At 43.8% G+C, this 24276-nt stretch overlaps 1 protein-coding gene across 1 annotated transcript in view; it reads left to right on the forward strand.

Moving 5' to 3' along the window:
• The window catches only part of frem2a (FRAS1 related extracellular matrix 2a), a 127417-nt gene that overhangs the window by 85096 nt on the left and 18045 nt on the right, over positions 1-24276 (forward strand). The window contains exons 7-11 of the mRNA XM_015961630.3: positions 11978-12127; positions 13288-13497; positions 16274-16471; positions 16726-16890; positions 17088-17270. Coding sequence (XP_015817116.3) covers positions 11978-12127; positions 13288-13497; positions 16274-16471; positions 16726-16890; positions 17088-17270 — 906 coding nt within the window. The remainder of the gene's footprint in view (positions 1-11977; positions 12128-13287; positions 13498-16273; positions 16472-16725; positions 16891-17087; positions 17271-24276) is intronic.

The following is a 24276-nucleotide window of genomic DNA, read 5'->3' on the forward strand; positions in this document are numbered from 1 at the left end:
AAATCATGAGGCGCTTCACAAACTAAAGATAAACTATTAAAGTATGAAAAAGCTTTAAAAAATGATTAAAATATATGTTTACATGAAAAAAAATAATTAAAATGGACTGCGCAGTGGCACAGTGATAGCTGTTGCCTTGCAGCGAGGAGGTCCTGGGTTCGCTTCCCAACCTGGGATCTTTCTGCATGGAGTTTGCATGTTCTCCCTGTGCATGCGTGGGTTCTCTCCGGGTACTCCGGCTTCCTCCCACAGTCCGAAAACATGACTGTTAGGTTAATTAGTCTGTCTAAATTGTCCTTAGGTGTGTTTGTGTGTGTGTGTGTGTGTGTGTGTGTGTGTGTGTGTGTGTGTGTGTGTGTGAGTGTGGGTGTGCGCGCGCAGGTAGTGGAGACGCTGCTGTGCCTTTTTTTTACCACCGCCGTGGTGTTTGTAGAACATTTGAGGTCCTCAGATATCTGCACGCCCAGGAACCTCATGGAGTGTACCCTCTCCACGCGGTTTCCGTTGATATAGAGTGGGCCCGGCTCCGCTCCGCCCCTCCTGAAGTCCAGCACACGTTCCTTGGTTTTTGTGATGTTCAGTTTGAGGTTGTTTACTGAGCACCATTAAATCAGTCTGTCTACCTCATCCCTATAGTTCGACTCATCACCCCCGAGATTTGTCCGATTACGGTGGTGTCGTCCGCGAACTTTATTATGGTGTTCGAGGGATGGCTCGTGTAGCAGTCGGATGTGTAGAGTGTAAACAGTAGGGGGCTCAGAGCACATCCTTGTGGCGACCCGGTGCTGAGTGTGATGGTTTTGAACAGGTGGGGGCCGAGCCTCACAGTCTGTGGTCTGTTTGTCAGGAAGTCCTTGATCCAGAGGCAGATGGAGGTAGAAAGTCCCAAGTGAGACAGTTTCTGGACCAGGATTTCTGGGATGATGTGGTTGAATGCTGAGCTGAAGTCCAGGAAGAGCATTCTCATTCCATTGAGCTCCAGGTGACTCAGTGCAGTGTGGAGCGCTATGGTGGTGGCGTCCTCGGTGGAGTGGTTTGCCCTGTATGCGAACTGATGGGGGTCCAGAGTGGGAGGCAAACAGCTTCTGATGTGCTCATAGATCAGTCTCTCGAAGCACTTCATCACTACAGGCATGAGTGCAATTGGCCTGTAGTCGTTCGGGCTGTCCACCGCTTTTTTTTTCGCTACTGGGATGATGGTAGAGGTTTTCAGGCACGGCGGTACGATGTTTAGGTCCAGGGAGCGGTTGAAGATTCTGGTGAAGACCGGCCAGTTCATAAGCACATGCCCTTAGAACCTTCCCATGTATTCCATCCGGTCCTGCCGCCTTTCTTGGATCCACTGACCTCAGAACACCCTGCACTTGATACTCCTGAAGTGTCAGTGTGCCGGTGCTGGGCGCGGGTGGAAGTGATGTGCCAGTGGGTGGCCTGGTTGTCTCAAAGCGTGCGAAATAGTGGTTTAAATCCTCAACCAGTGAGGCCTCAGTCCAGGATGTTGCCTGGTTCTTGCTTTTGTAGTTTGTGATGTGATTTATCCCCTCCCACATCCTTCTGGGGTCGTTTTTAGCTAAATGATCTTCAATCTTCCTTCTGTAGGCAGCCTTGGCTTCAATGATGCCTCTCTTCAGCTCCGCCCTGGCCGCCCCGTACGCTGCCCTGTCCCCTGACTTGAATGCGGTGTTGCGACTTTTTAATAGGGATTTCACTTTGCTGGTCATCCACGGTTTTTGATTCAAGTGCATCCTGACCCTCTTGTTGACGGTGACGTTGTCAACACAGTTCCTGATGTAGCTGAGTATGGTATCCGTGTACTCTTGTATGTTTTCGCTGTAGAATAAGTCCCATGCAGTTGTGGCGAAGCAGTCCTGTAGTTGGGACAGGGCTCCCTCAGGCCAGATTTTTACTATCTTTGTCTGGGGCTTCGATTTTCTCAGCAGGGGGTGTAGGTGGGGGTAAGCGACATGCAGAGGTGGTCAGATCCCGCCAGGTGGGGGAGGGTTTTCGCTCTGTAAGCGCCGCCATCTTGTTTTTGTTTACTGGCAATATTATTCAGTGTGGAGAAAATATTCCTCTTCCAATCTAATCTTTATTTATTTATTCATTTATTTATTTTAAATGAAGTGCAGCCTGAACAGGTGATTATTCCAGGAATCAGGTGTGTTGGAGCAGGTAAACAACTAAAACCTGATGGATAGCGGCCCTTGAGGACCAGGATTGCCCACCCCTGGTCTAATTCATCTGTAAATTTCTTAATTTAATCTGTAAAAATAATGATTTGGAGAAAGGAAATAAATTACTGATTTGGAATTGTAGTCATTTCTGTTTCCACCTGAATAGACTAAGAAAGGAAATATTTTTACACCAGCCCCATCCAAGCACTTATGTTATTTTGCACCAAATTCTATGATTGACTTGACAGAAGCTCTAAAAAAACAGGAAGTGATAAAGTCATAAAAGTTTGATAAACGTTATAAACAGCCTTCTTCAGCTGCACTGGTGTCCTCACACTTTTGCAGGTTATTTATGTCATGGGGATAAATGCAGCTCCCTACCATAAACGAGCCTGGCTTTGAAGTGTGCTTTGCTAATAAGTGAGATCATCCCTCATCATTTTTAGCCCAGAGGTAGCAGGTTTCATGAGTAGCAAAAAAATGTAAGTTTCAAACTCTCAGTCTCAAACTTCACCTGTAAATAAAATGAGTTAGAGGTGAATGGAGACTTTAGTTTACATGGGGCCATCTCCTTTTGGTGCTCGGATTTCAGACAGAAGCTGAATTTTATAAATGCTGTAGGGAATTTTGTTTACTGACACTATTATTCAGAGTGTGGAGAAAATATTCCTCTTCCAATGTAATCTTTATTTATTTATTTGTTTATTTATTTTAAATGAAATGCAGCCTGAATACCCAGAAACCACAGCCATTAAATGTTGATTTGTCCCTCAGAACATTTTTTCATACTCAAAATATTTAGAGTTGTGAAATCCATGTTTACATGCACAATTAAAATATATCAGTCATTCATTCATTCCTCCACTCGAGGTAAAAAAAAAACTCCACTTCTTTACATTTTTTTAAACCCTCAAAATAATTCAGTTTATTTGTGTCAGTTTAAATCTCAGTTAATTAAATATTTTAAACTGTGAAATTGTTAACCATCCTTATTTACATTCCATTTAGTAAACCAATTTATTTGAAAACTGGGTTATATGTTGTAGAACTTGTTTACTGTTTCCAAAGGATGCCCCGAGCTGCATTTCCTACCTTTTTCATCATTCTGTTTTCCCCTCATAGGTGTGAATTTCAATCCTGAGCTCTATATTGAAGCTGTTTACAGCATAAAAAGATAAAAGTTGTGTTTCGGTAATTACAGACAGATTTGTAAGCTCATATAAGCCCGCTTCCTTCCAAGAGCAGGGTCATTGCCTCAAAAGACAGCTGAGAATGCTCCATAATCTGTATTTAAAGGCCCACTTGGTGACACAAATGGTTGCACTAACCCACACGGTAGTAATTATCACTATTTGTTTTTGCACCTTTTGCAAGGATTCAGTTACACAGCAGAACTCTTTTTTTTATTAATGATGATGACAGCAGAGCTGTGATGAAGCAAAACAACTAAGATGGTGGCAACTCAGGAACGGCACTCGTTTGAAACGGCTTTGGCATCAACTGTGCACGATTTTAGACTTTGGTTTTTCTTTGAGACATGAGTAGATTAAACAGACAATGTGTTGTTTTTATCGTCAATCTCTGGAAATATCCATCAAAATGTTAAAAATTAATTAAACGATACCCAGTTGTTGAAAAACATTGGCGGCTTCAGAACTGTAACAATTAAATTTACATATTATTTAATGAACCATAAAATGTGAGATAGGAAATATGAAATCAATCTTATGGATCTGTGGATAACTTAAACCAGAAGATTGGAACTTTTTATTGCAGGGATTATGTAACCACTTCGTATTAACTCAGAGACAAAAGAAAGAGAGTCAAGTTTTAAAAGGTTAAAGATTTATTACTAAACAAATTAAAACTAGACTAACTTTAAACACTAAATGTATGGTGTAACTAAGGTGAAGTGAGACGGAAAACGGTGTAGTGTGGAATGTTGTTCAGAACCAGCAAATCCGGAGAAACGATTAGTTCTTATGGGAAATATGATGTTTTGCGCTAAGCTTTTGGTTTGGAGATTCATAACACACATTGAGACGCCATTCTGCCGGTCTACGTACCAATGGCGGAAGTCCCCGTCTAGATCAGGAGGTGTAGAGGTCCAGCTTGGACCTTTCTGGAGCCGAAGCCTATAGCACAGCCGCGGCTGCCGACCAGTCCTGTCTTTCAGATACTCCCAGGTCACAACAGTTTATTGGCAAGACCCAAAAAGGGGTTGTGATGATTCAGCTTTTATTCTGAAAGGAACCGTTGCAGCAGGTGGCACAGCAAAAGATTTTATCCAGCTTGTCGTTGGTTTTTTCGGCTGAAGAGGAAATTTACGGATTGGCCACTCTGACAACTTCTCTAGAAAGATTTGAACTGGAGTTAAAGATGACGTGGGCATAGTTTTATAATTTGGATATTTTGATTTACGGTCGAATCAAAAGAGGACAGCTTTATCAAGCACCACCAAAACCACGCCTCCGTCAGATCTGGAAGATTCTGATTGGATCAGTAAAAGCAATGTGTCATGTGGCTTAACCTTGCGTGTAATCAGTCTCTAGTGGAAACATTTAAAGTTATATTACTTATAATATTCTATAGGATTATAATATCAAGTAATTATTTTTTCATTTCACAGATTGGTTCACATTTTATTATTGGCTAACACTTTGTTTGAAAAGCTTTATTAAAAATAGAGTTCTATGATGTATTAAAAAGAAAGAGTCCTTTGTCTTCATTCTTCTCTTAAGCTGGAAAGGAGACAGTTTAGAAGCAGAGCATGAGACCTTGAGCAATATCTGCAGATTAGTTCTTACTGAGGAGAGGGGGGAAATGACTTTTAGGTAGAAAACAGTCATTTCATTCTGTTACAGAACATAGAAAAAAAATCTGGTCTAAAATACATGGAAGCAGGTCTAATAGCTCTTTTCCATCGCCAGGTCTGGAACGACCCGGTCTGGTTATTTTTGGACCGGTATGTTCCGGCATGGGTCTGGAATTTTCAGACGAGCGTTTCGATCCCAGTTTGGGCCATCACGTCAGCAGGTGGGGTTAAACGAACCATCATGTGTGATTTTAAAAGTTGTGAAACTATTCATTATGTCTGTGCTGCAATAAATGGCCTCCACATGTGACTCCAGAGTACAGTTGCTAAGTCCAGAAGCTTGCCTCACTGCTTCGGCTATAAATAGCATCCAGCGTGTCATAGCAACTCCATGTAATTCTCCTATCTGGACAAAAATATCCATTCTGGCTGTTTCTGTCCTTAACTATTAACTGTATTGGGCTTTATTTCTTCATCTTGGCCCGACACTGAGCCAACGTTCGCTCTGATCCTTCGGCTGCCATCCGCTGAGAGAAAAACTTCCGATCCGTCTAGCTTCTCCTGCTTTCTACTCTGAAGGTGACCTTGCCGCAATTTTTTCACATTTATGTGCAATTTTTTCACATTTATGTACAGCTAACAAAAATACAAACAACAGAACTCTGTTTGTTTTCCTTTTTGCAAGTAGTGACGTATTTCTGTCAACCAATCAGTGAACTGTGTTGTTGCTCCACCCTAACCGTACCGCTCCAGGAATTTCTGGACCTACAACAGAAGGGAGCCCAAAAATCCTGTGACTGGCGCGGTCCGGGTCAATTGTCTGGACCGGTTTTACAATCGGAACAGAAAAATTAGCGACCTGCTTCTTCCCATTCCATACCAGTTTGGGCGATGGAAAAGGTCTACAAGTCTCTGGGCGATGCCATATTAGATGCCATGTTTCCTTCTACAGAAGCCCATGAGGACAAAATGCATTTACTGATTTGTAACAAACGGGTACAAAACTTTCACCATTTATAAACGTTGTTGTTTTACACATTTACCTCTTCACTCGTTGCCAGTGATGAAAGGGAGTCTGATGTGCTTGTCATTTTGCTGAAGTTTGCATTTCCCAGGGCTTTTTGATCCTAATGGGCATCCATTGGTAAGGTCTTACTCCAACACAAAAATACTACTTGTTTGCAATGATTTAGATATCGACTGCCCCCTATTGCCAGGGAAAAGGCACACGGTCACTTTAAGGTACTTAACTTCTCTATTTGATAAAAGGATGTATTTGCTTTGAATTTTTCATGCATGAAAATAGTATACTACACCTATTTCCTGTATTAGATTATGATAGAAAATAGATGGTGAAACTCTAGGAATTGAAAAGCCTGACAGGTGTACTTCACACTGTCACTTAATATTAATGGAATCACCTATCTTGGCTTGCAGAGGGGAAAGTTGTTGTTGGTTTAGCATCCAGGACACAGCAAAGCACTTAACTTGACTAGTAGAAGCTAACCGTTAGCATTGGTTAACATCCTCCAGGTTTGTGTCATTTATCGAGCTAAAACATTGATGTTGCAGAGTTGCATTGCTGTTAATAATGAAAACAACACTCCCATTCTTGTCATTTGAAGTTCCATGTTGCATGGCTCCGCCCTTTAAACCTTGCCTATTGGGAGTTAGTCCTTGACAACGACCAATGACTGAAGAGCTTTAATGTACGCCCACCTATCAGGTGGGCCTTGGTCCTATAAGAGAGGTGCGAGGACCAAGGATCATCTCCTTTCAGTTCTTCAACAAACCTGACCACTAGAGCTAACCTAGAAGATCATCCATCATGACGAGCAAAGCTATGCGCCTATGCCAGTCCAGCAACACGGCCTACGTCATGCCCGGGGACCTCCACGCCAGATGCGACATCTGCCTCGGCCCCAAACACACTGGCCTCACCCTTACACCTCAAGACACGTGCCACTTCTGCGAGCTCCTCCCGGCGGTCGAGAAGCTACGACGTGTGGACTATTTCATCGCCATCTCCAAGGACATTTTCTCAGCAGCTGACACTGTCCCACTGGAATAGGCCATGGACACTTTTGACGCTCATCAGGACCCGTCTGATTCCGCGCTGGCTGGCTGCTCTGACACCGAGCGGCTCTTATATATCCCAGGAAGCTGCGGACTACCGGGCTCCCGAACAGGATCTGAACCCAGTCCTCCAGGCTACCTCCGCACCGCTCCCTGCCACTAATAGCGGTGAAGCACTTCTGTATGCTCACAATCAAACAGGTGTTGGATTACGTGTGCCCAGTCGACTGGTTTACGTCCATAGAACTGACGGACGCATACTTCCATGTTCCGATAATTCCGAAGCACAGGGAATTCCTGTGCTTTTCCTTCAACGGGATTCAGTACCAGTACAACAGGCTCCTGTTTGGATACTCCCTGGCCCCACGCACCTTCCCCAAATGCCTGGCGGTGGCGCTACAGCGATTACACATGGCGGGCTTGAGAATCCTTTTTTATCTAGACGACCTGCTCCTCCTGGCCCGTTCCCAGACGGAGGTGGAGTCACAGACGAGGGAGCTGGCGTTACATTTGATCACACTGGGCTTCTCTATAAACTGGGAGAAGAGCTCTGTGATCCCGTCCCAGTCCATCATCTTCCTGGGCGTGGAACTGAACTCCAGCTCCACGAGAGCACGTCTTTCCCAGGAAAGAACAGCGGATCTGCTCGCCATGATCCGCTGTGTGCAACCAGGTGGACGCTTTCGCTAACAAACCCTGGCCCAGACTTTTACTTTACGCATTTCCTCCAATCCGTCTGATCCCCCGGCTCCTGGACTGGATCAGATCGGAAAGGCTCTAAGTGATTTTGGTGGCTCCCCATCGCAGCTCAGCGTCCTGGTTTCCAGATTTGCAGTCACTGTTGGCGGTGTGCCCCTGGAAGCTTCCCTGGAAGGAAGACGCGCTCCTGCAGGCAGGAGGGGAGATAAAACACCCCCCGGTTCTGGGTCAGCACCTGTGGGTTTGGCTGCTGAACAGTCTTGTCTGGAAGCATCAGGCCTGACTTCTGATGTGGTTCGAACCATTCAATCTTCTTGCACCCCCTCAAACTGTAGCATCTTACTCTGCTAAGTGGGCTGCCTTCCAGCATTGGTGCCAGGAACAGCATGTTGACCTGCTATCGTGCCCTTGGGCCAGCGTGTTGTCATTTTTACAGATGCTGATGAACAAGGGTCTGGCTTTCAACACTGTTAAGTCATATGCGGCTGCTGTTTCTTCATGTCACCAAGGGTTCGGGGATAGGTCTGTTTTCAGCCACCCCCTTACCAACCGCTTTCTGAAAGGCGTGAGATGCCTCAAACCTGTGCACGAGGTGGAGTTGAGGGAACTCCTGTCAAAGGAGGCCATCTCCAGGGTTCCTCCAGGGAAGGAGAACTCTGGATTCTACTCCCGTTATTTCTTGGTACCAAAGAAAACTGGTGGCTCCAGACTGATCCTCGATATGTCTCTTTTCAATGCTAAGCGTTCACTAGTCCCTCAGTGGGACCTGGTAGTGGTCTTACGCGGACTGGCGTTGGCCCCATTTGAACCACTGGATCAGGTCTCGCTGAGATTTATATCTCTTAAAACAGCCCTCTTGCTGGCTCTGACATTTGTTTTAGCAGCTTCATGGGCTTCACCCTGCTCCTTCATGAGGTTCTACCTGAAAGACATGCCCAGCACCTCTTCTTCCAGTGCAGCGCTTGGTAATGTATCAGTCTGATTTCTATCTGTTAACTTCATCAGCTCAGTATCTGCCTCCCTCTCTCTGCATGAGATGCTACAATGGTCAGGGGTATGTTAATGAGTTGTCTCTTAATTATCCCCTGCTGTTCTCACGTTATTCTTAGCAGCTAATGTTAACACCCAGTGTTCTTTGGTGTTATCAGGGATATGTTAGTGAGTCTCTTCCTCAATTAATCCCTGCTGTTCTCCACCCATTGTATTCTGGTGTTGGTGTTCCTTCATATCATCCCATTGCTCCCTGGCTCATTACCAGGTGACCCCTCCCATCCCCCTTTGACATGGTGTCTTGTCCTTACAGCTGCTCATCCTTATCATATGCCCGCCGGCAGCTGTGTAAGGATGTTATGGGCTCACTTATTCCTTGTTACTTAACCAGTGGGCGTTTACTACATCATGCTCCACCTTTAACCCAATAGGCGAGGCTTAAAGGGCGTAGCCATACGACATAGAACATTGGTTACGTTTTGTAACCCCAGATTCTGAGTATGGCGGAGCCCTTTAAGCATTGAGGCCCACTGGCTCTGGTGTTCTAGAACTTTTGGAGATGATCCTTGGTCCTCGTACGTCTTTTGTAGGACCAGGGCCCACCTGATAGGCGGCGTACATTCAAGCTCTTCAGTCATTGGTCGTTATCAAGGACTAACTCCCAATAGCTGAGGCTTAAAGGGCTCCGCCATAGTCATAGAATCTGGGGTTACAAAATGTAACCAACATTATATCACTGTAGTGTAAAGCGCTTTGGAGTCCTCTGACTCTGAAAGGAGCTATACAAGTGCAAAAAACGACTTATAAGGCATTCATTCCTACTGGAAACCACTGAAAATGTATTAAAATATGAGTGAACTTGATCTTTACGCAACTAGAATTCTTGCAACCAGCTGACCTAACTTAGTTTAATAAATTCAACATTTTATTTTTAGAGTGTATTTTTTTTAATAAAAACTCTTATTTACCACAGTAAGCGGTCAAATGTCATTATCCACGTTTGTTTTTCCCTCCTACACATCCTGTTGGCCCTGCTACCGCTCATACACTCAAAATCTATTTAGATTTCAAACCAGCACTACATCGCTTGGGTATGTGTAGGAGGAAAAGGTAAAAGAGAAGAGCGTGAGGGCACAAGCTGCACTTGATGCTTGATACTCGCTGGTTATTGTTGCCCCGAGCTGTCACTTCTCGCATCAAGCCAAGAGTCAGTGTGGAACTGCAGCAAATTTTTTCCTGGTCTCTTTGTTTTCGATGCTGCTTGGCTTTTGTTATCTGGCCCAGTTAAAGTTTATAAATAAAAAAAGAAAAGTAAAGTACTATTCATGCAATATACAAATGTGGACTGCTGAGCGTTTTTTCTTGGCATCAAAAAAAAATATGATGATACACTTGCTATTTTTAGATAATATGCCAGGATATAAGAAGAGAGACAAGTGAGAATGAGAGGTAGCTTTAAACGAAGGAAAAACTTTTATTCTTGAGGGTTTTTTATTTTTTTCCTTTACTTGACAGGATGACTTGTGAGGGATAAAGCTGTCTAATACACACTGGACGGCCTCCACTTTACCGCCTTAGGAAACAATCCCTGTTCAAACAAGCCTTTGAGCTGTCTGGGGGGCCGCTCTCTCTGTCTCACCATTTTACGACTCAGACAGACTTTGTTTTCTGAGCTAACAGCATCCTTATTTGTTAAAACTACTTAATTCTTTTGTCAGAAGAAACACAAACAGCTCTCTTAGGGGCCACACATCAGAACTTCCAGGTTTTTGCAAAAGATAAAGAAATGAAATGGGGTTTCATTGTTGTTGAAACACTGTTTTTTTAAATATATAATGAAGTACTGAAGTATTGACTGAGTTCTGTTTTCTAAAATCAGACAGGCTCTTCAAGGGTTTCATAAAAAAATGACTATTTAAAACCTTCTAATGTGAAAACAAGCATTTGACAATTTTCTAACCTTTTGACTTCAGTTTTACTTATTTTCCTTTGTCATAATTTTTATCAGTGAACAAAAATGTCAAATTCAATATTGAATCAAGCACAGACATGATTGTGATCTATGTTGTCTAAAAGCACGCGCTAGTGTGACATGAAGCTCTCCATGTTTGGTTTTCAGTGTGATTGAGCAAAGACAAGCAGCAGCTTGTGAAATGGTAAATTCTGTATCAGGGATGTTGAACGGGGGGTCAGGAAAAGTGGAGAGGTCAGGCCTCCTTGAGGCTTGATGTCAGACTAAAGCCTGATTCATGCTTCTCCGTCAGCTCCCCAAGGGACAGACACGCACGGATTGACGGAAGTGTTTTGCTCTCATACTTCTCCGTCCCCTGGGGAGTGTTGCAAAGCAATTCCCCGGCAGGACAATAGAAGGCGTAGCGCTGTTCTGTGGGATCCTGTAATGTATCCGGTCCAAAATAATGTTTATATTGTGTTTTTTGTATATGATACTTTTTAACAGAAAAATTTGTCTCTCATTCTCCTCCACCTCTTCATGCGCTCGCCACCTCTAAATCCACGTTTCCTGTCATTTCCGTCCACAAATAAAACGCTTGCTGTGCATCTTTTCACTCCTCCAGTCACGGGGGAATTAAACGTTCATATTTTAGAGTTTTTTCGCAAGGTATTCTTCAAGCTTCTCTGTATCTGCCGCTAGTTATCCTCGGCTCTCTTTATGTTTTTGAGGGCGCAATGGCAGTGGTGTAGACAACAGCGACGTCCTGGCCACTCACAAGCTTGCGTTCTCCGTCTCGACGGACGGATGTTTAAAAAAGTGGGCTTGACTCTGCACGTACTTGCGTGCCTGCCGGGGCCCTATTTATTTTCATAGAGATTGACCTCTAATATTTAAGGTACATTTATATGTGGGTTACACCAGGACGGATAATGGCGTTGCGTGTCTCTGCACTGACACAGACGGAGAAGCATGACTCAGGCTTAATGGCCCGTGGCTTTTTGATCCCGTGTTTCACCTCCGGCTTCACAAACAATTCAAGCCAGACATCAGGTGTCTGCTGACAGACTGGGTAAGGTAGATGGGAACAATAACAAAGAAAAGTCAAATACGGGTCTTATGGATCCATCACTAACAATTTTGTCAAACTAATAGTGAGATGTCATCTGTCAAGAAACGTATGTGGAAGCAAAAAATAAAAGTATTCCATGTAGAAGAGTAAACAAGATGGATTGCTTTTATTAATAATTTGTTTTTGTCTTTTCTTTGCAGCTCCAGTGTTTTATTTTGCAGAGGTTGAGTATCATGTGGATGAAAGCAATGGGTTTGTGGATGCCAAAGTCTGGAGGACAGGGACTGATCTGTCCAAGGCCGGAACAGTGACGGTTCGGTCTCGAAAGGTAGAGCGTGCCTCTGCTGAAGGTGGGTTTCCAAGCAGATAAAGTCCGGTTCATGTGGCAGGGTTTTTTAATTGTCAGCCAACTTTCAAAAGATGAGAGACCACACACGTAGTGATAAAAAAAATCACGGCTATATCATTTTTTGTTTTTTGTGTGGTGCAGAAACTCAACTAATACCACGTGCTAACCACATTTACTCACTGACATTCCATGGTCAGATAGGAAATCTCACGAGATAAAACCATTCATCCATCCATCCATTTTCAGCCACTTATCCGGAGTCGGGTCACGGGGGCAGCAGCCTAAACTGAGAGGTCCAGACTTCCTATTTCCCAGCTACTTGGCCCAACTCCCCTCGGGGGAATCCCAAGGTATTCCCTTGGAATACCTTGGGATTCCAAGAGACCTAGTCTCTCCAGCGTGTTCTACCCTAACCTTTGGTCATGAGCTTTGGGTAGTGACTGACAGAATGAGATCGCGTACACAGGCAGCCGAAATGAGTTTTCTCCGAAGGGTGGCTGGGCTCTTCCTTAGAGATAGGGTGAGAAGCTTGGTCATCTGGGAGGGGTTCAAAGTAGACCCACTGCTCCTCCACATCGAGAGGCGCCAGTTGAGGTGGCTCAGGCGTCTGGTCAGGATGCCCCCTGGACACATCCCTGGTGAGGTTTTCCGGGTACGTCCAACCAGGAGGAGGCCTAAAGGAAGACCCAGGACACGTTGGAGGGACTATGTCTCTCACCTGGCCAGGGAACGCCTTGGGATTCCCCCGGAAGAGTTGGCCCAAGTGGCTGGGGAGAGGGAAGTCTGGGCCTCACGACTTAGGCTACTGCCCCCACAACCTGACTTCAGACAAGCAGAAGAAAATGGATGGATGGATGGAAATTGTGAAACAATGACATTTGTTAAAAACTCTTTTGTCTCATTGGTCTAAATAAATAAAATGACTGACAATTGGTTTTGAGTTATTTCACAGATGGAAAACTTCAAAAATTGGCTTCCCTGCAACGTGCTTTCAATTGGACCATACCACTTGTAACATACCACAAATGGCAGGATTATGTTATAAGATCATCTTTAGAAGCCTTACAGGATGCGCTGTTCAACAAACGACTTGATTATCCTGCCATGTGAACCAGGCATAAATGTGGACCTTACTAATTATCATCTCTTTTTTTCCCCAAGCCGGTATTGACTATGTAGGCATCAGTCAGAACTTGGACTTTGCTCCAGGAGTCAGCATGCAGACATTAAAGATCACCATTCTGGATGACATGGGTCAACCAGAACTAGAAGGGACTGAGAGCTTCGAGCTAGTCCTACGAATGCCAGTGAACGGTGCCTTGGGAGAACCTGGAAGGGCAACGGTTTTCATCAATGATTCTGTGTCTGACTGTAAGTGATCCAATTTTGCTTGAGGTAGAATTTGAATTACAGATCATTTTATAGCATCTTGTGTGATGCAAACACCATTTGAGTAATATTCAGTCCAATTTAATTTGCTGTAAAAACACAGATTAATACTACTGTATTTTCCGGACTATACGTCACTCCGGAGTATAAGTCGCACCAGCCATAAAATGAATAATGAAGAAGAAAAAAAAACATATATAAGTCGCACAGGACTATAAGTCGTATTTTGGGGGGAAATGTTATTATTTTTCTTACAAAATCTGAGACCAAGCATTTCACATTGCAAGACAAGAACCAGTAACAATAACAGAATAAACAACCAGGGCGCAGCAGCGCACCACGGTCTCCAACAGAGGATGGCGGTGTTTCAAACCCTCCCAGCAGGCGGGGAGAGCTCATTCCTGGGCCGGACCTGGCCCGCAGCACCCTGCCACAGGCTGCAGCAGGTGATGGCGGTGTTTGAAACCCTCCCAGCGGGACAGGGGAGCTCATTCCTGGGTTGGAGCCGCCCGGCCTGCAGCAGCTCGCCACAGACTCCAGCAGGTGATGGCAGGGTAGAGGAGCTGAAACCTGCACCGGAGCCAGTCCACATCAGTGCGGTATACATAATTTGGTATATAAGTCGCTCCGGAGTATAAGTCACAGGAGCAGCCAGACTATGAAAAAAAAGGGGTGACTTATAGTCCGGAAAATATGGTAATCAGTGGCCAAGACACCAGAGCTGTGTCTCTATTTTTAAACATGTCTTTGCAGACATGATGAATATGCTAAACTAAAGAAAAAACAGGGAGATGGGATTTCAGAGGTTTGCACAAATTATAAGGTCACAGTCCTTGTCCCTGTTCTTCTAAAACTCACTAAAGGTTGCCAAAGTGTATACAATTTCAGGTCAGGCCTCTGCAGAGCTTATCGTGTCTTCGCCAGTTTGTGGTATTGCCACTGAAATGTTGAAAAGTGTGTCATAAATGATGTGATGTAGCACAAAATGAAGTAGGGCTAGATTCAGAGGTGTCTTTTACCCACAGTGGTATCAACGCTCAATCATCTATGGATTTGCCGGCTCCAGGATGATGATTAAAATCACCTGAGCACTGTTACAAGCCTCACGTTGTTTTCTAGTTGCCAAATGTCCCAACAGGGCCGGGATGAATTGCTATGGCATTTGGTAAAGACGATCATTTGCCCAGAGCATTTCATGATCCACTAATCTTTTTATTTGTTGCCTTCAGCACCTCACACATCCTCTGAAATATGTCAGCATCTCCAGTGTGGATCAGCACAACATGGTTTCATTACTCCTGTTTAGAACAAATGTGGCAGCTTTAGTGATTTCTAACCATTTATCTTGGAATATGATACCACTATCAGATCACTCACACTTCCCCTTATCCAGCCTTGCCAGTACATTCTACTTAACCCTAAAATGATGGACCGTAGGCATTGGTTTTCTACGTAATTCAGCCTAGAGCACTCTTGTTCACAAAATACAGCCTGTTTTTCATATTTTAAGGCTGCAAATTCTCACCTATAGCTGTTTTTTCTGTCCAATGTGACTCACACAGCTTTATGGTGAGTCACAGCTAGGTGGAAATAGAAAACAAGAGTATGTTCTTTTTGAATTATGTCCAGAATATTTGAACATTTTGTTCTGATAATATACATACAACATTTAACTTTTAATTTTTAATGCTTACTTTTTATTTACCTAAAATAAAATATTTGAAAAAGTCCCTTTTGTGATGTCACAAATGGGGTAATGGGCGTAGCACAACCTCTCATGTGCAACAGAAAGCTGCCACTAGAGGAGCAGCAGCTCTACTCCGAGCCCTTCCCTGACAACGGAGGTTCTCAGCTTTTAGCAGTCCGAGTGGGGTATGGGTGGGCGTGGCCAGCTCCAGCTTCTTTTCTTAAAGTGACAGAGCTCTGAAATGACTCATTCTGGAAGGTACTGAAAAATGTCAAGAATGAAACTGCTGAAATCGCATCATGTGAGAGAGATTTTGTGCAAAGAACATCATAAACATGTTTTGTATCGAATATAGAATCAATACAATGTAAGAAAACAACTCTGGTTATACAACTCTTGGTAATTGCAACTGCAGTCAAGCATTTGTGATAACTGGCAATGTCTCTCTAATGACTTTTGAGGAATTTTGCCCTATTTTTCTAAGAAGAGTTTCTAAATTGCCTGTTTAAAGTCAAAGGTCAGACATTTTCCTTCAAAAATTTCTCTTAGAGAGCAAAATTCATGGTCCAAATAGTTACAGCAAGTCTTCCAAGTCTCGATGCAACAAAACAGTCCCAAACCATAACACAAACACCACCATGTTTAACTGTTGAGATGGTTTGAGGGTTTTAATTTTATTTTGTCAGTCCAGATAATATTTTCCAAAATGTAAACGTGAGTCAGAAACTTCTGTTTGTTTTGGCAAGATGGGGCTTTGGTTTTGGAAGTCTCCGGAGGCCATTTTTGTCCCTTGTCTCAGTGAGGCCTACAGTGAGTTGTCCTGTTTTTGTGTGATGCCTCATGTTATCAGACATGACAAGTAATTGCCTAACTCTACAGTTCAGACAGCTTTAGGTTTGGCTAGTGAAACTGATCTCAGCTTTCCAAGTATTGAGGTTCATCACAAAAAAAGGATCAACTTTTTTACGTGGTTTGGATGGATTATTTTTCTTTTGCTTGATAAATATCTTCATCTTTTTGAACTGCATTTTAATCTTTGTCTGATACTGAAGTTAATATTTTGACCAACAGTGCCAAAGGTCCAGTTTCGTGAAGCGGTTTATGCGGGAGAGGAGAGTGACGGTCGCATCACAGCAACAGTGTACCGCACCGGTGACATCAGACACAAATCCTCCGTTCGCTGTTACACCCGTCAGGGCTCTGCACAAGTTGCCGTAGACTTTGATGAGAGACCCAACACAGATGCATCAATCATCAGCTTCTCACCAGGTATTGTAATCACACATCATATGTTCTTTTCAAAATGTATGAAAGTTTACATCTTTTCTAATAAATAATCTCCAATTATTAATTTATCAAATTTCTCTTATTTTCAATATATTTTATGTGCAAATATCTTCTTGAAAATGAGCTTAGTGATGAATGTATTTAGTTTGATAGAGATTTAGACTGTAGAATGGTTTAGTTCTTCCTTTTGATTTTTTCATTATGAATGTCATGAATGGTGCTGCTGTGCGCTGTAGGCGAGTTGGAGAAGCCGTGTGTTATGTCACTGGTTGATGACACGCTGTACGAGGATGGAGAGGAGCTGCGGCTGGTTTTAGGGAACCCAAAGAGCGACTCACAGTTTGGCGCGTCAGTGGGAGCTCTGAACGAGGCTCTGGTGAAAATCAAGGACACGGCTGACAGTAAGTGAGATGAAGAGAGCAGAGCAGTAGACTAAAAAAACCAAGTCCCATACTGTTTCGGTTATTTGGGAAAACTAAAGTAAATTGAACATATATTTCTATGTAAAATATTAAATGAGGATTTAAAAAAGAGAAAATGAAACCATTGTGTAATGTTGGAGTTTTATTCTAACTTTCTTCTTATCTTTCTGTTTTAGAACCCATCATTCGTTTCTCAGAAACAAAGTTCAGCATCAGCGAACCAAAGGAAGCTGGCGCCGTGGCAACTGTGAGGGTCCCAGTGGTCCGAGTGGGTGACACGTCAAAAGTGTCTGTGGTTCGAGTTCACACTAAAGACGGGTCAGCTCTCTCAGGAGAGGACTACTATCCTGTGTCTCAAGGTAAATTTTGTTTACATTTGTTCTTTGAGGTCTCAGCATGGGACAATAAAATGAAACAATAAAAACAGTGCAGATTAAATATGCAACAATCAAGTAAAATAAATGCTGTTTACATCTACTTGTCATTCTCTACTAGTTTTGTTCACATTTGTGCTAAAACATACTAAAAATTGCCAGTAGATAATAAAATATTAAAGGTGCAATATGTAAGAATGAAGTAAGGACATCCTGTGGTCAAACATGGTTACTGCAGTCTATCTTTCTGAGCAAAAAGTAACTTTCTTACTACAGTTTCATGAGTTTCATGGCTGCTGCCAGTTACAGATGCGCTCCAGAAGATTTCAGATAACAAGCAATGACGAGTCACTCACACTAAGTACATCAATTTCTGGTGTAAGCACGTTTGGGTGTTTTCTTACAGTAGAATTTCTCTGGCATTAAAGGAAGTGCGTTTTTTTTTTTTTTTTGCCATCTTGCTGTCAGCTTACTGTTATAGTTCTGAATGACTCATTAAAGAAAGTAAAATGCCATGATGGACCCATTATTCACTTCACACAATAGTTTCACTGTAATATCGAGTTGCCATTGTGAAGGTTTTCAGTCATCCAGGTCATGAAGGCAACCAAGGAATTCCAGATGCCTTCATTCAAACATGCTTTTTATTGAGTTGTTGGTAATTGAAAAAGTAGCTTGAGATATTTTTACAGCTGAATATTCACTTCTAATTCACATGTTCACATTCAATGTTAGCATTGTTAGCTAAACAGTAGCTTCTAGCCTTACCTGATTTCATAGAGGTTTCACATCTGGGCCAGCAGGAAATGGGGTGGGTGGCATCGGTCCAGGTAGAAGAAGAAGAAGAAAATATCATTTCTATAGCGCCTCTCAAGATAAGAATCACGAGGCGCTTCACAAAAACAAAAACAAATGTTAAAATATGAAAAAGCATTTAGAAAATGTTTAAAAATATGTTTAAAATGAGCAAAAATAGGCAACTGGGATTTAAAAGAAAAAATGTTAAGAAAGAGAGAGAGTGAATAGGAAAGAGGGAAATCAGTGGATCCTGAGGAAGGTGGAATAGGTGGGGAGAGCAGAATAAAGAGAGAGGGGTTGAAGAAGGTCATACAAAAGCCAGCTTGAACAAGTGAGTCTTCAGCTGCTTTTTGAAGGAGACCACTGAGTCCACTGATCTCAGGCTCAGGGGGAGAGAGTTCCAGAGTCTGGGGGCCACAGCAGCAAATGATCTGTCACCTTTGGTCTTTAGCCTGGTGCGCTGCACAACCAGTAGGCTTTGATCACTGGACCTCAGGGACCTGCTGGGGGTGTAGGGACTAAGAAGATCACCAATGTAAGATGGTGCTTGTCCATGTAAGGCCCTATAGACCAGAACCAGGATCTTGAAATGAACCCTGAAGTTGACTAGCAGCCAGTGAAGCTGGAGGAGAAGCGGGGTGATGTGGGTGTGTTTGGAGGACTTGGTCAGAAGCCGAGCAAAGGCATTCTGAACCACCTGTAGACGGTTCAGGGAGGTTCTGCTCAGACACGTGAAAAGAGAGTTACAGTAGTCTAAGCGTGAGGAGATGAAGGTGTGGATAACTGTCTCAAGTTCAGAGCGGGACAGAATGGGACTCAGCGTAGCAATGTTCCTGAGATGGAAGAAGGAAGAGCGAACAAGAGAACTGACATGAGAATCCAGGGTGAGAGCTGGGTCAAAGGTCACGCCAAGATTCCTGACAGAAGGTTTGGTGTGGGAAGCAAGCTGACCAAGAGAGTCTCTGACTTTGGGAACCAGCTTGTCTGGGGCACTGATGAGGATCTCAGTCTTATCTTCATTCAGCTGTAGAAAGCTCCCAGCCATCCAGGTTTTGATAGAGTCTAAGCAGGTGTGGAACAGCTGCAGCTTAGACATCTCATGGGGCTTAAAGGAGATGTACAGTTGGATGTCATCTGCATAAAGATGGTAGGAGATTCCTTTGAAGGAGCTCAGGATGTGCTGAAGAGGAAGCAGATAGAGGAGGAAGAGCAGAGGCCCCAGCACAGAACCTTGTGGGACACCATGGGTAAGGGAGGTGGTGGAGGACTTAAACTTGGAGACGGCCACAGAAAAGGAGCGCTCAGAGAGATAAGAGGAGAACCACTCCAGAGCAGATCCTGATAGGCCTACCCAGTCTCTCAGCCTCTCCAGTAGCAGGTGATGGTCAACAGTGTCAAAGGCTGCAGTCAGGTCCAGCAGGACCAGAACAGAACAGTCCCCTGCATCACTGTGGGTCAGAAGGTCATTAGAGACCCTAAGAAGAACAGTTTCAGTAGAATGAGCTCTATGGAAACCTGACTGGAAGCTATCATAGATGTTGTGTTCATCAAGAGCAGCTGTGAGTTGTTTAGCCACAACCTTTTCCAAGATCTTGGAGATGAACGGAAGTTTAGAGAGGTCTGAAGCTGCTATGGAGAGAGGGGTCGAGACTCGGTTTTTTAAGAAGCGGGTGGATTACAACGTTCTTAAAGTAAGCAGGGACCTGACCAGAAACCAGAGAAGCATTAATTATAGAGAGCACGCTGGGACTGATGGACTGAAAAGCACTTTTAAACAAAGATGAGGGTAAGATGTCGAGGGGGCATGCAGAGGTCTTCATAGAGTTAACTAGTTTGGTTAGCTCAGGCAAAGAAACAGGAGCAAAGCTATCTAGGATGATGGGCCTGGTTGGAGTCGGGAGAGGCGGCGATAAGGCTGAAGGAGAGATGCTAGATCTAACCTTATTGACTTTGTCCACAAAGAAAGACAGAAAGTTCTCACAGTCTGCAACAGAGTGGATGGAGGCTGTAGGAGAGGCAGGAGATACGATGCTGCTGATGGCGTTAAACAGCACCTTGGGGTTCCCTTTGCTCTGGGACACCAGGTTGGAGAAATAGGAAACCCTGGCATCTCTGATTGCAGAGTTAAAGGATCTCAGAAGATCCTTTAGGTGCAGCAGATGGACGTGGAGATGGGTTTTCTCCCACACCGCTCAATTTTTCTGCATTGGCGCTTCAGGCTGCGAAGACTGTCATTAAACCAGGGAGTAGGGTTCACTGCAGGAACTGATCTGGTTCTGACACGACAGATGTTGTCCAGAATGGAGAGGCAGTGCTCGTTGAACTGAGAAGTTAAGGAATCTGGGTCGTTGTCAGAAGAACAGGGTGGATCAAAGGCAGCAGAAAAATTGCTAGCTGTACTCTCATTAAGAAAACGAGAACTAACCATACGGTGAGCAGGAGGTGGGGACGCAGAAACTGACAAGTTAAAGAAAATGCAATGGTGATCTGAAATATAAACGTCCTCAGGACAAACACTGTCAGCATTTAGACTCAGGGTAAAAACAAGGTCTAGAGTGTGCCCCGTGGTGTGTGTGGGGCCAGAAACATGCTGGGTAAAGCCGAAGGTGTCCATAAGGCTGGAGAAATTCATGGCAAAGAGATCAGAGGGATCATCAACGTGGATGTTAAAGTCACCAACAATCACCAGTCTGGACAGCTTCACAGTGGAGGATAGAAAGTCACTAAAGTCCTGAAGGAAAGAACTGTTTTTACCAGGTGGACGATAGACCACAGCACAGTAGAACGGGTCCTTACGTCCGACTTTAATCAGCTGCAGTTCAAAGGAAGCAAAGTGACCAGAGGTTGTAGAGCTACATGGAAGATGGTCTCTGAAAACAACAGCTAGGCCTCCACCACGACCAGAACCCCGGGGCTGGCTAAGAAAAGAATAACCACTCGGGCAAAGTTCAATCAGACCAGAATAATCAGAAGTTTGCTGCCAAACTTCAGTCAGAAACAGAAAATCCAGGTTTTTAGAGAGAATTAGATCATTGAGCAGGAAGGTCTGACTCCCAAATTCCACTACCTCCGCTCCGCTCCGGTCCGACCCCGCCTTCCGCAGCCGCTCGCTTCCGAACTCAATTTTTACTGGTACCCGCTCTACAACGGCTCCGCTCCGGTGCGGAGACCTGAGGTGGGCAAATAAGCATGCGCGGGATTTTCGAGATCTTGCGATACAGTCCGAGCAATAAACGCGGAAGTTAGATCCAAACACCCGTTATGTGGGAGAAGCATCGGCATGAACTGTTTAATCTGCCCATCATTTGTGGTGAGAGATCAGCAGTGTTTGGATCAACAAAGTGTGACTACTTTGATAGTGGAAACTGTATTTATGGCTTACTTTTGTGCATTTAAACTTCAGCCGCCACTGATAGTTGTTAAAAGTTGTTAAACCTGTGCATATGAAACAAAAAACGCCTTTTGTTTATCGATGTATTGTGAAAAACGGAAGTTGTGCCCGCTCCTTTTCCTGTTGGGCAGTTGTGATTTCTGTCCATTTACTGCGGAGGTGCTCCGGCGTCCGGCGAAAATAGGATCGATTCTATTTTTGCCGGACGCCGGAACAGAGGGCGGCGCACGGCGCCGCACTGCCGGAGCACAGCCGCAGTAGTGGAATTGCTCTGATTGACTACAGCGGGACCGATTTTGCTCCGGCGTTCGTGTCGGAGCGGAGCGCAGCGGAGCGGAGGTAATGGAATTTGGGGGTTATTGTTAACAGAGTGGGTGTTCAATAGGGCCATGCTGAGTGAGGTGGAGGAATCAGAAACTACAGAAACAGCTGGAGTTAGTGGACGTAAATTAGCAGGGTTAGATCCACGGTGTTTATAAAAACCACTTATGGAGGGAACAGGAGGATAAACCACTGAGGAATGAGGATGAACCGACCTTAAAAAACTTGGACGGATGAACCGCGTCCCAACGCAGCCTGGCGAGAATGCAGAAGTGGCGCTCAGGTCACCAAACAAAGGACAAGAAGCTAGAAGATCGCGCCGATGTTTACCAGATAAACCACGCTTTAAGAGAAGTCTTATTCTCACCTGGATTCCTGCTCGTTTACCTCTTTTCCTGCGACGTTTTCCCGGGACCGGACAAACATAGCCGGAGGCGGGCAGCTCGGGACCGTCGTTTGGCTCCGGGCCAGTGTGCCACTCAGGTAAACAAACATGATGATACGTCCTCGGTGCATCTTGGGCGATCGTGAACGAACGGAAGGACAAAAGAGTCTGGCGATCATAGTAGATGGTAGCAGGGACGCTACTGAAAAGGATCGCAGACAGGAGCAAGGTGGAAAAGAGGAGGTTAGTGGAGAAAAGTTTGAAAAAGTGGCCGGTGACTGCGGCTAAGCCAAGCACAGGCGCCATCTCGGTCCCGCACCAGTCGCGTTTGTTCACACACACTTCTCAGGAACAGGGAGCAATCTTTACTCTACACGAAAATAGAACAAGGTCAGGCCAGGGTTTTCCCCAGAAACTTGATAAGTCTAGCTGCTGATGTTGAATTACAAATGTCAGCGCAGCGACGTTAGCTGACTGGAGACAGTAACTACGTCCTTTCTTTTTTCTTTCTTTTTTTTGAAAGGAGAAAAACTGACAAACCCCCAGCCGACAGAATTAATTCTGTTTCAATGTAACCTTCCTTTCAACGTGATTGAGACATTAGACTGTTTTGTGATTGTTTTATTGTAGAATTCTTACATATTGCTCCTTTAAATTAGAACAGTTTTCTCTCTGACAGCAAAACATCTAATCAGTTTAAAAACATAAAAATTGCATATCTATAAAATGTAAACAACATTTCAACATTTTCAACAGCAAGATAGAGAAATGTTGAAAGGAAATTATGAAAGAAAATATGAATCCAACCCAGACATCCTTATTCCTGCAGATTTCTATTATAAGTTAACAGGAGCTAATAAGTGATTTTTTTTCACCACACTAATCAATCAATCAATCAAAGCCAGCGTGTGAATGTGTGTGTCACTAAAATAAGAGTCCTTACATAACTATGAAAGTAATGAGATTGACCATGAGGATGTATTCTGACAAGGTTTGTTAATTTCTTATTTCATTCCAAATTGGAAAAGAAATTTCTGATGAACTCCATCAGAAGGTCGTGAATATTTCATAGAGCTTCAGTAAACTTCACACTTTGGGGTGAAGTCATCCCATCTTTCTGCGCAAACCTTCAGAGCGGTAGACCTTTCTCAGCATGATCTAGACTTAAAATGTTTATATGGGTTCATTCAGTCTTGCTCAATCAGCATTAAACTTTTTACTCATTTTTGAATCATAACTTGAGGAATTTGTCATTTGCCACAATAATTTCTCTTAAGTGTCACATTCCCTGTGCAAATATGTGTTGCTTAAGTTGTAAAGTACAGGTGCTGGCCAGTAAATTAGAATATCATCAAAAGGTTGAAAATATTTCAGTAATTCCATTCAAAACGTGAAACTTGTACATTATATTCATGCAATGCACACAGACCAATGTATTTCCAATGTTCATTACATTTAAATTTGATATTCATAAGTGACAACTAATGAAAACTCCAAATTTGGTATCTCAAAAAATTAGAATATTCTGAAAAGGCTGAATATAGAAGACACCTGCTGCCACTCTAATCAGCTGATTTACTCAAAACACCTGCAAAGGCCTTTAAAAGGTCCCTCAGTCTTGTTTTGAAGGCACCACAATCATGGGGAAGACTTCTGACTTAACAGCTGTCCAAAAGACAATCATTGACACCTTGCACAAGGAGGGCAAGACACAAAAGGTGATTGCTAAAGAAGCTGGCTGTTCGCAGAGCTCTGTGTCCAAGCACATTAACAGACAGGCGAAGGGACGGAAAAAATGTGGTAGAAAAAAGTGTACAAGCTCTAGGGATAACCGCACCCTGCAGAGAATTGTGACGACAAACCCATTCAAAAATGTGGGGGAGATCCACAAAGAGTGGACTGCAGCTGGAGTCAGCGCTTCAAGAACCACCACGAGGAGACTCATGAAAGACATGGGATTCAGGTGTCGCATTCCGTGTGTCAAGCCACTCTTGAACAAGAAACAGCGCAAGAAGCGTCTCGCCTGGGCCAAGGACAAAAAGGACTGGACTGATGCTGAGTGGTCCAAAGTTATGTTTTCTGATGAAAGCAAGTTC

Source organism: Nothobranchius furzeri, chromosome 10 (assembly GCF_043380555.1).
Source record: "Nothobranchius furzeri strain GRZ-AD chromosome 10, NfurGRZ-RIMD1, whole genome shotgun sequence".
Taxonomy (NCBI): Eukaryota; Metazoa; Chordata; class Actinopteri; order Cyprinodontiformes; family Nothobranchiidae; genus Nothobranchius; species Nothobranchius furzeri.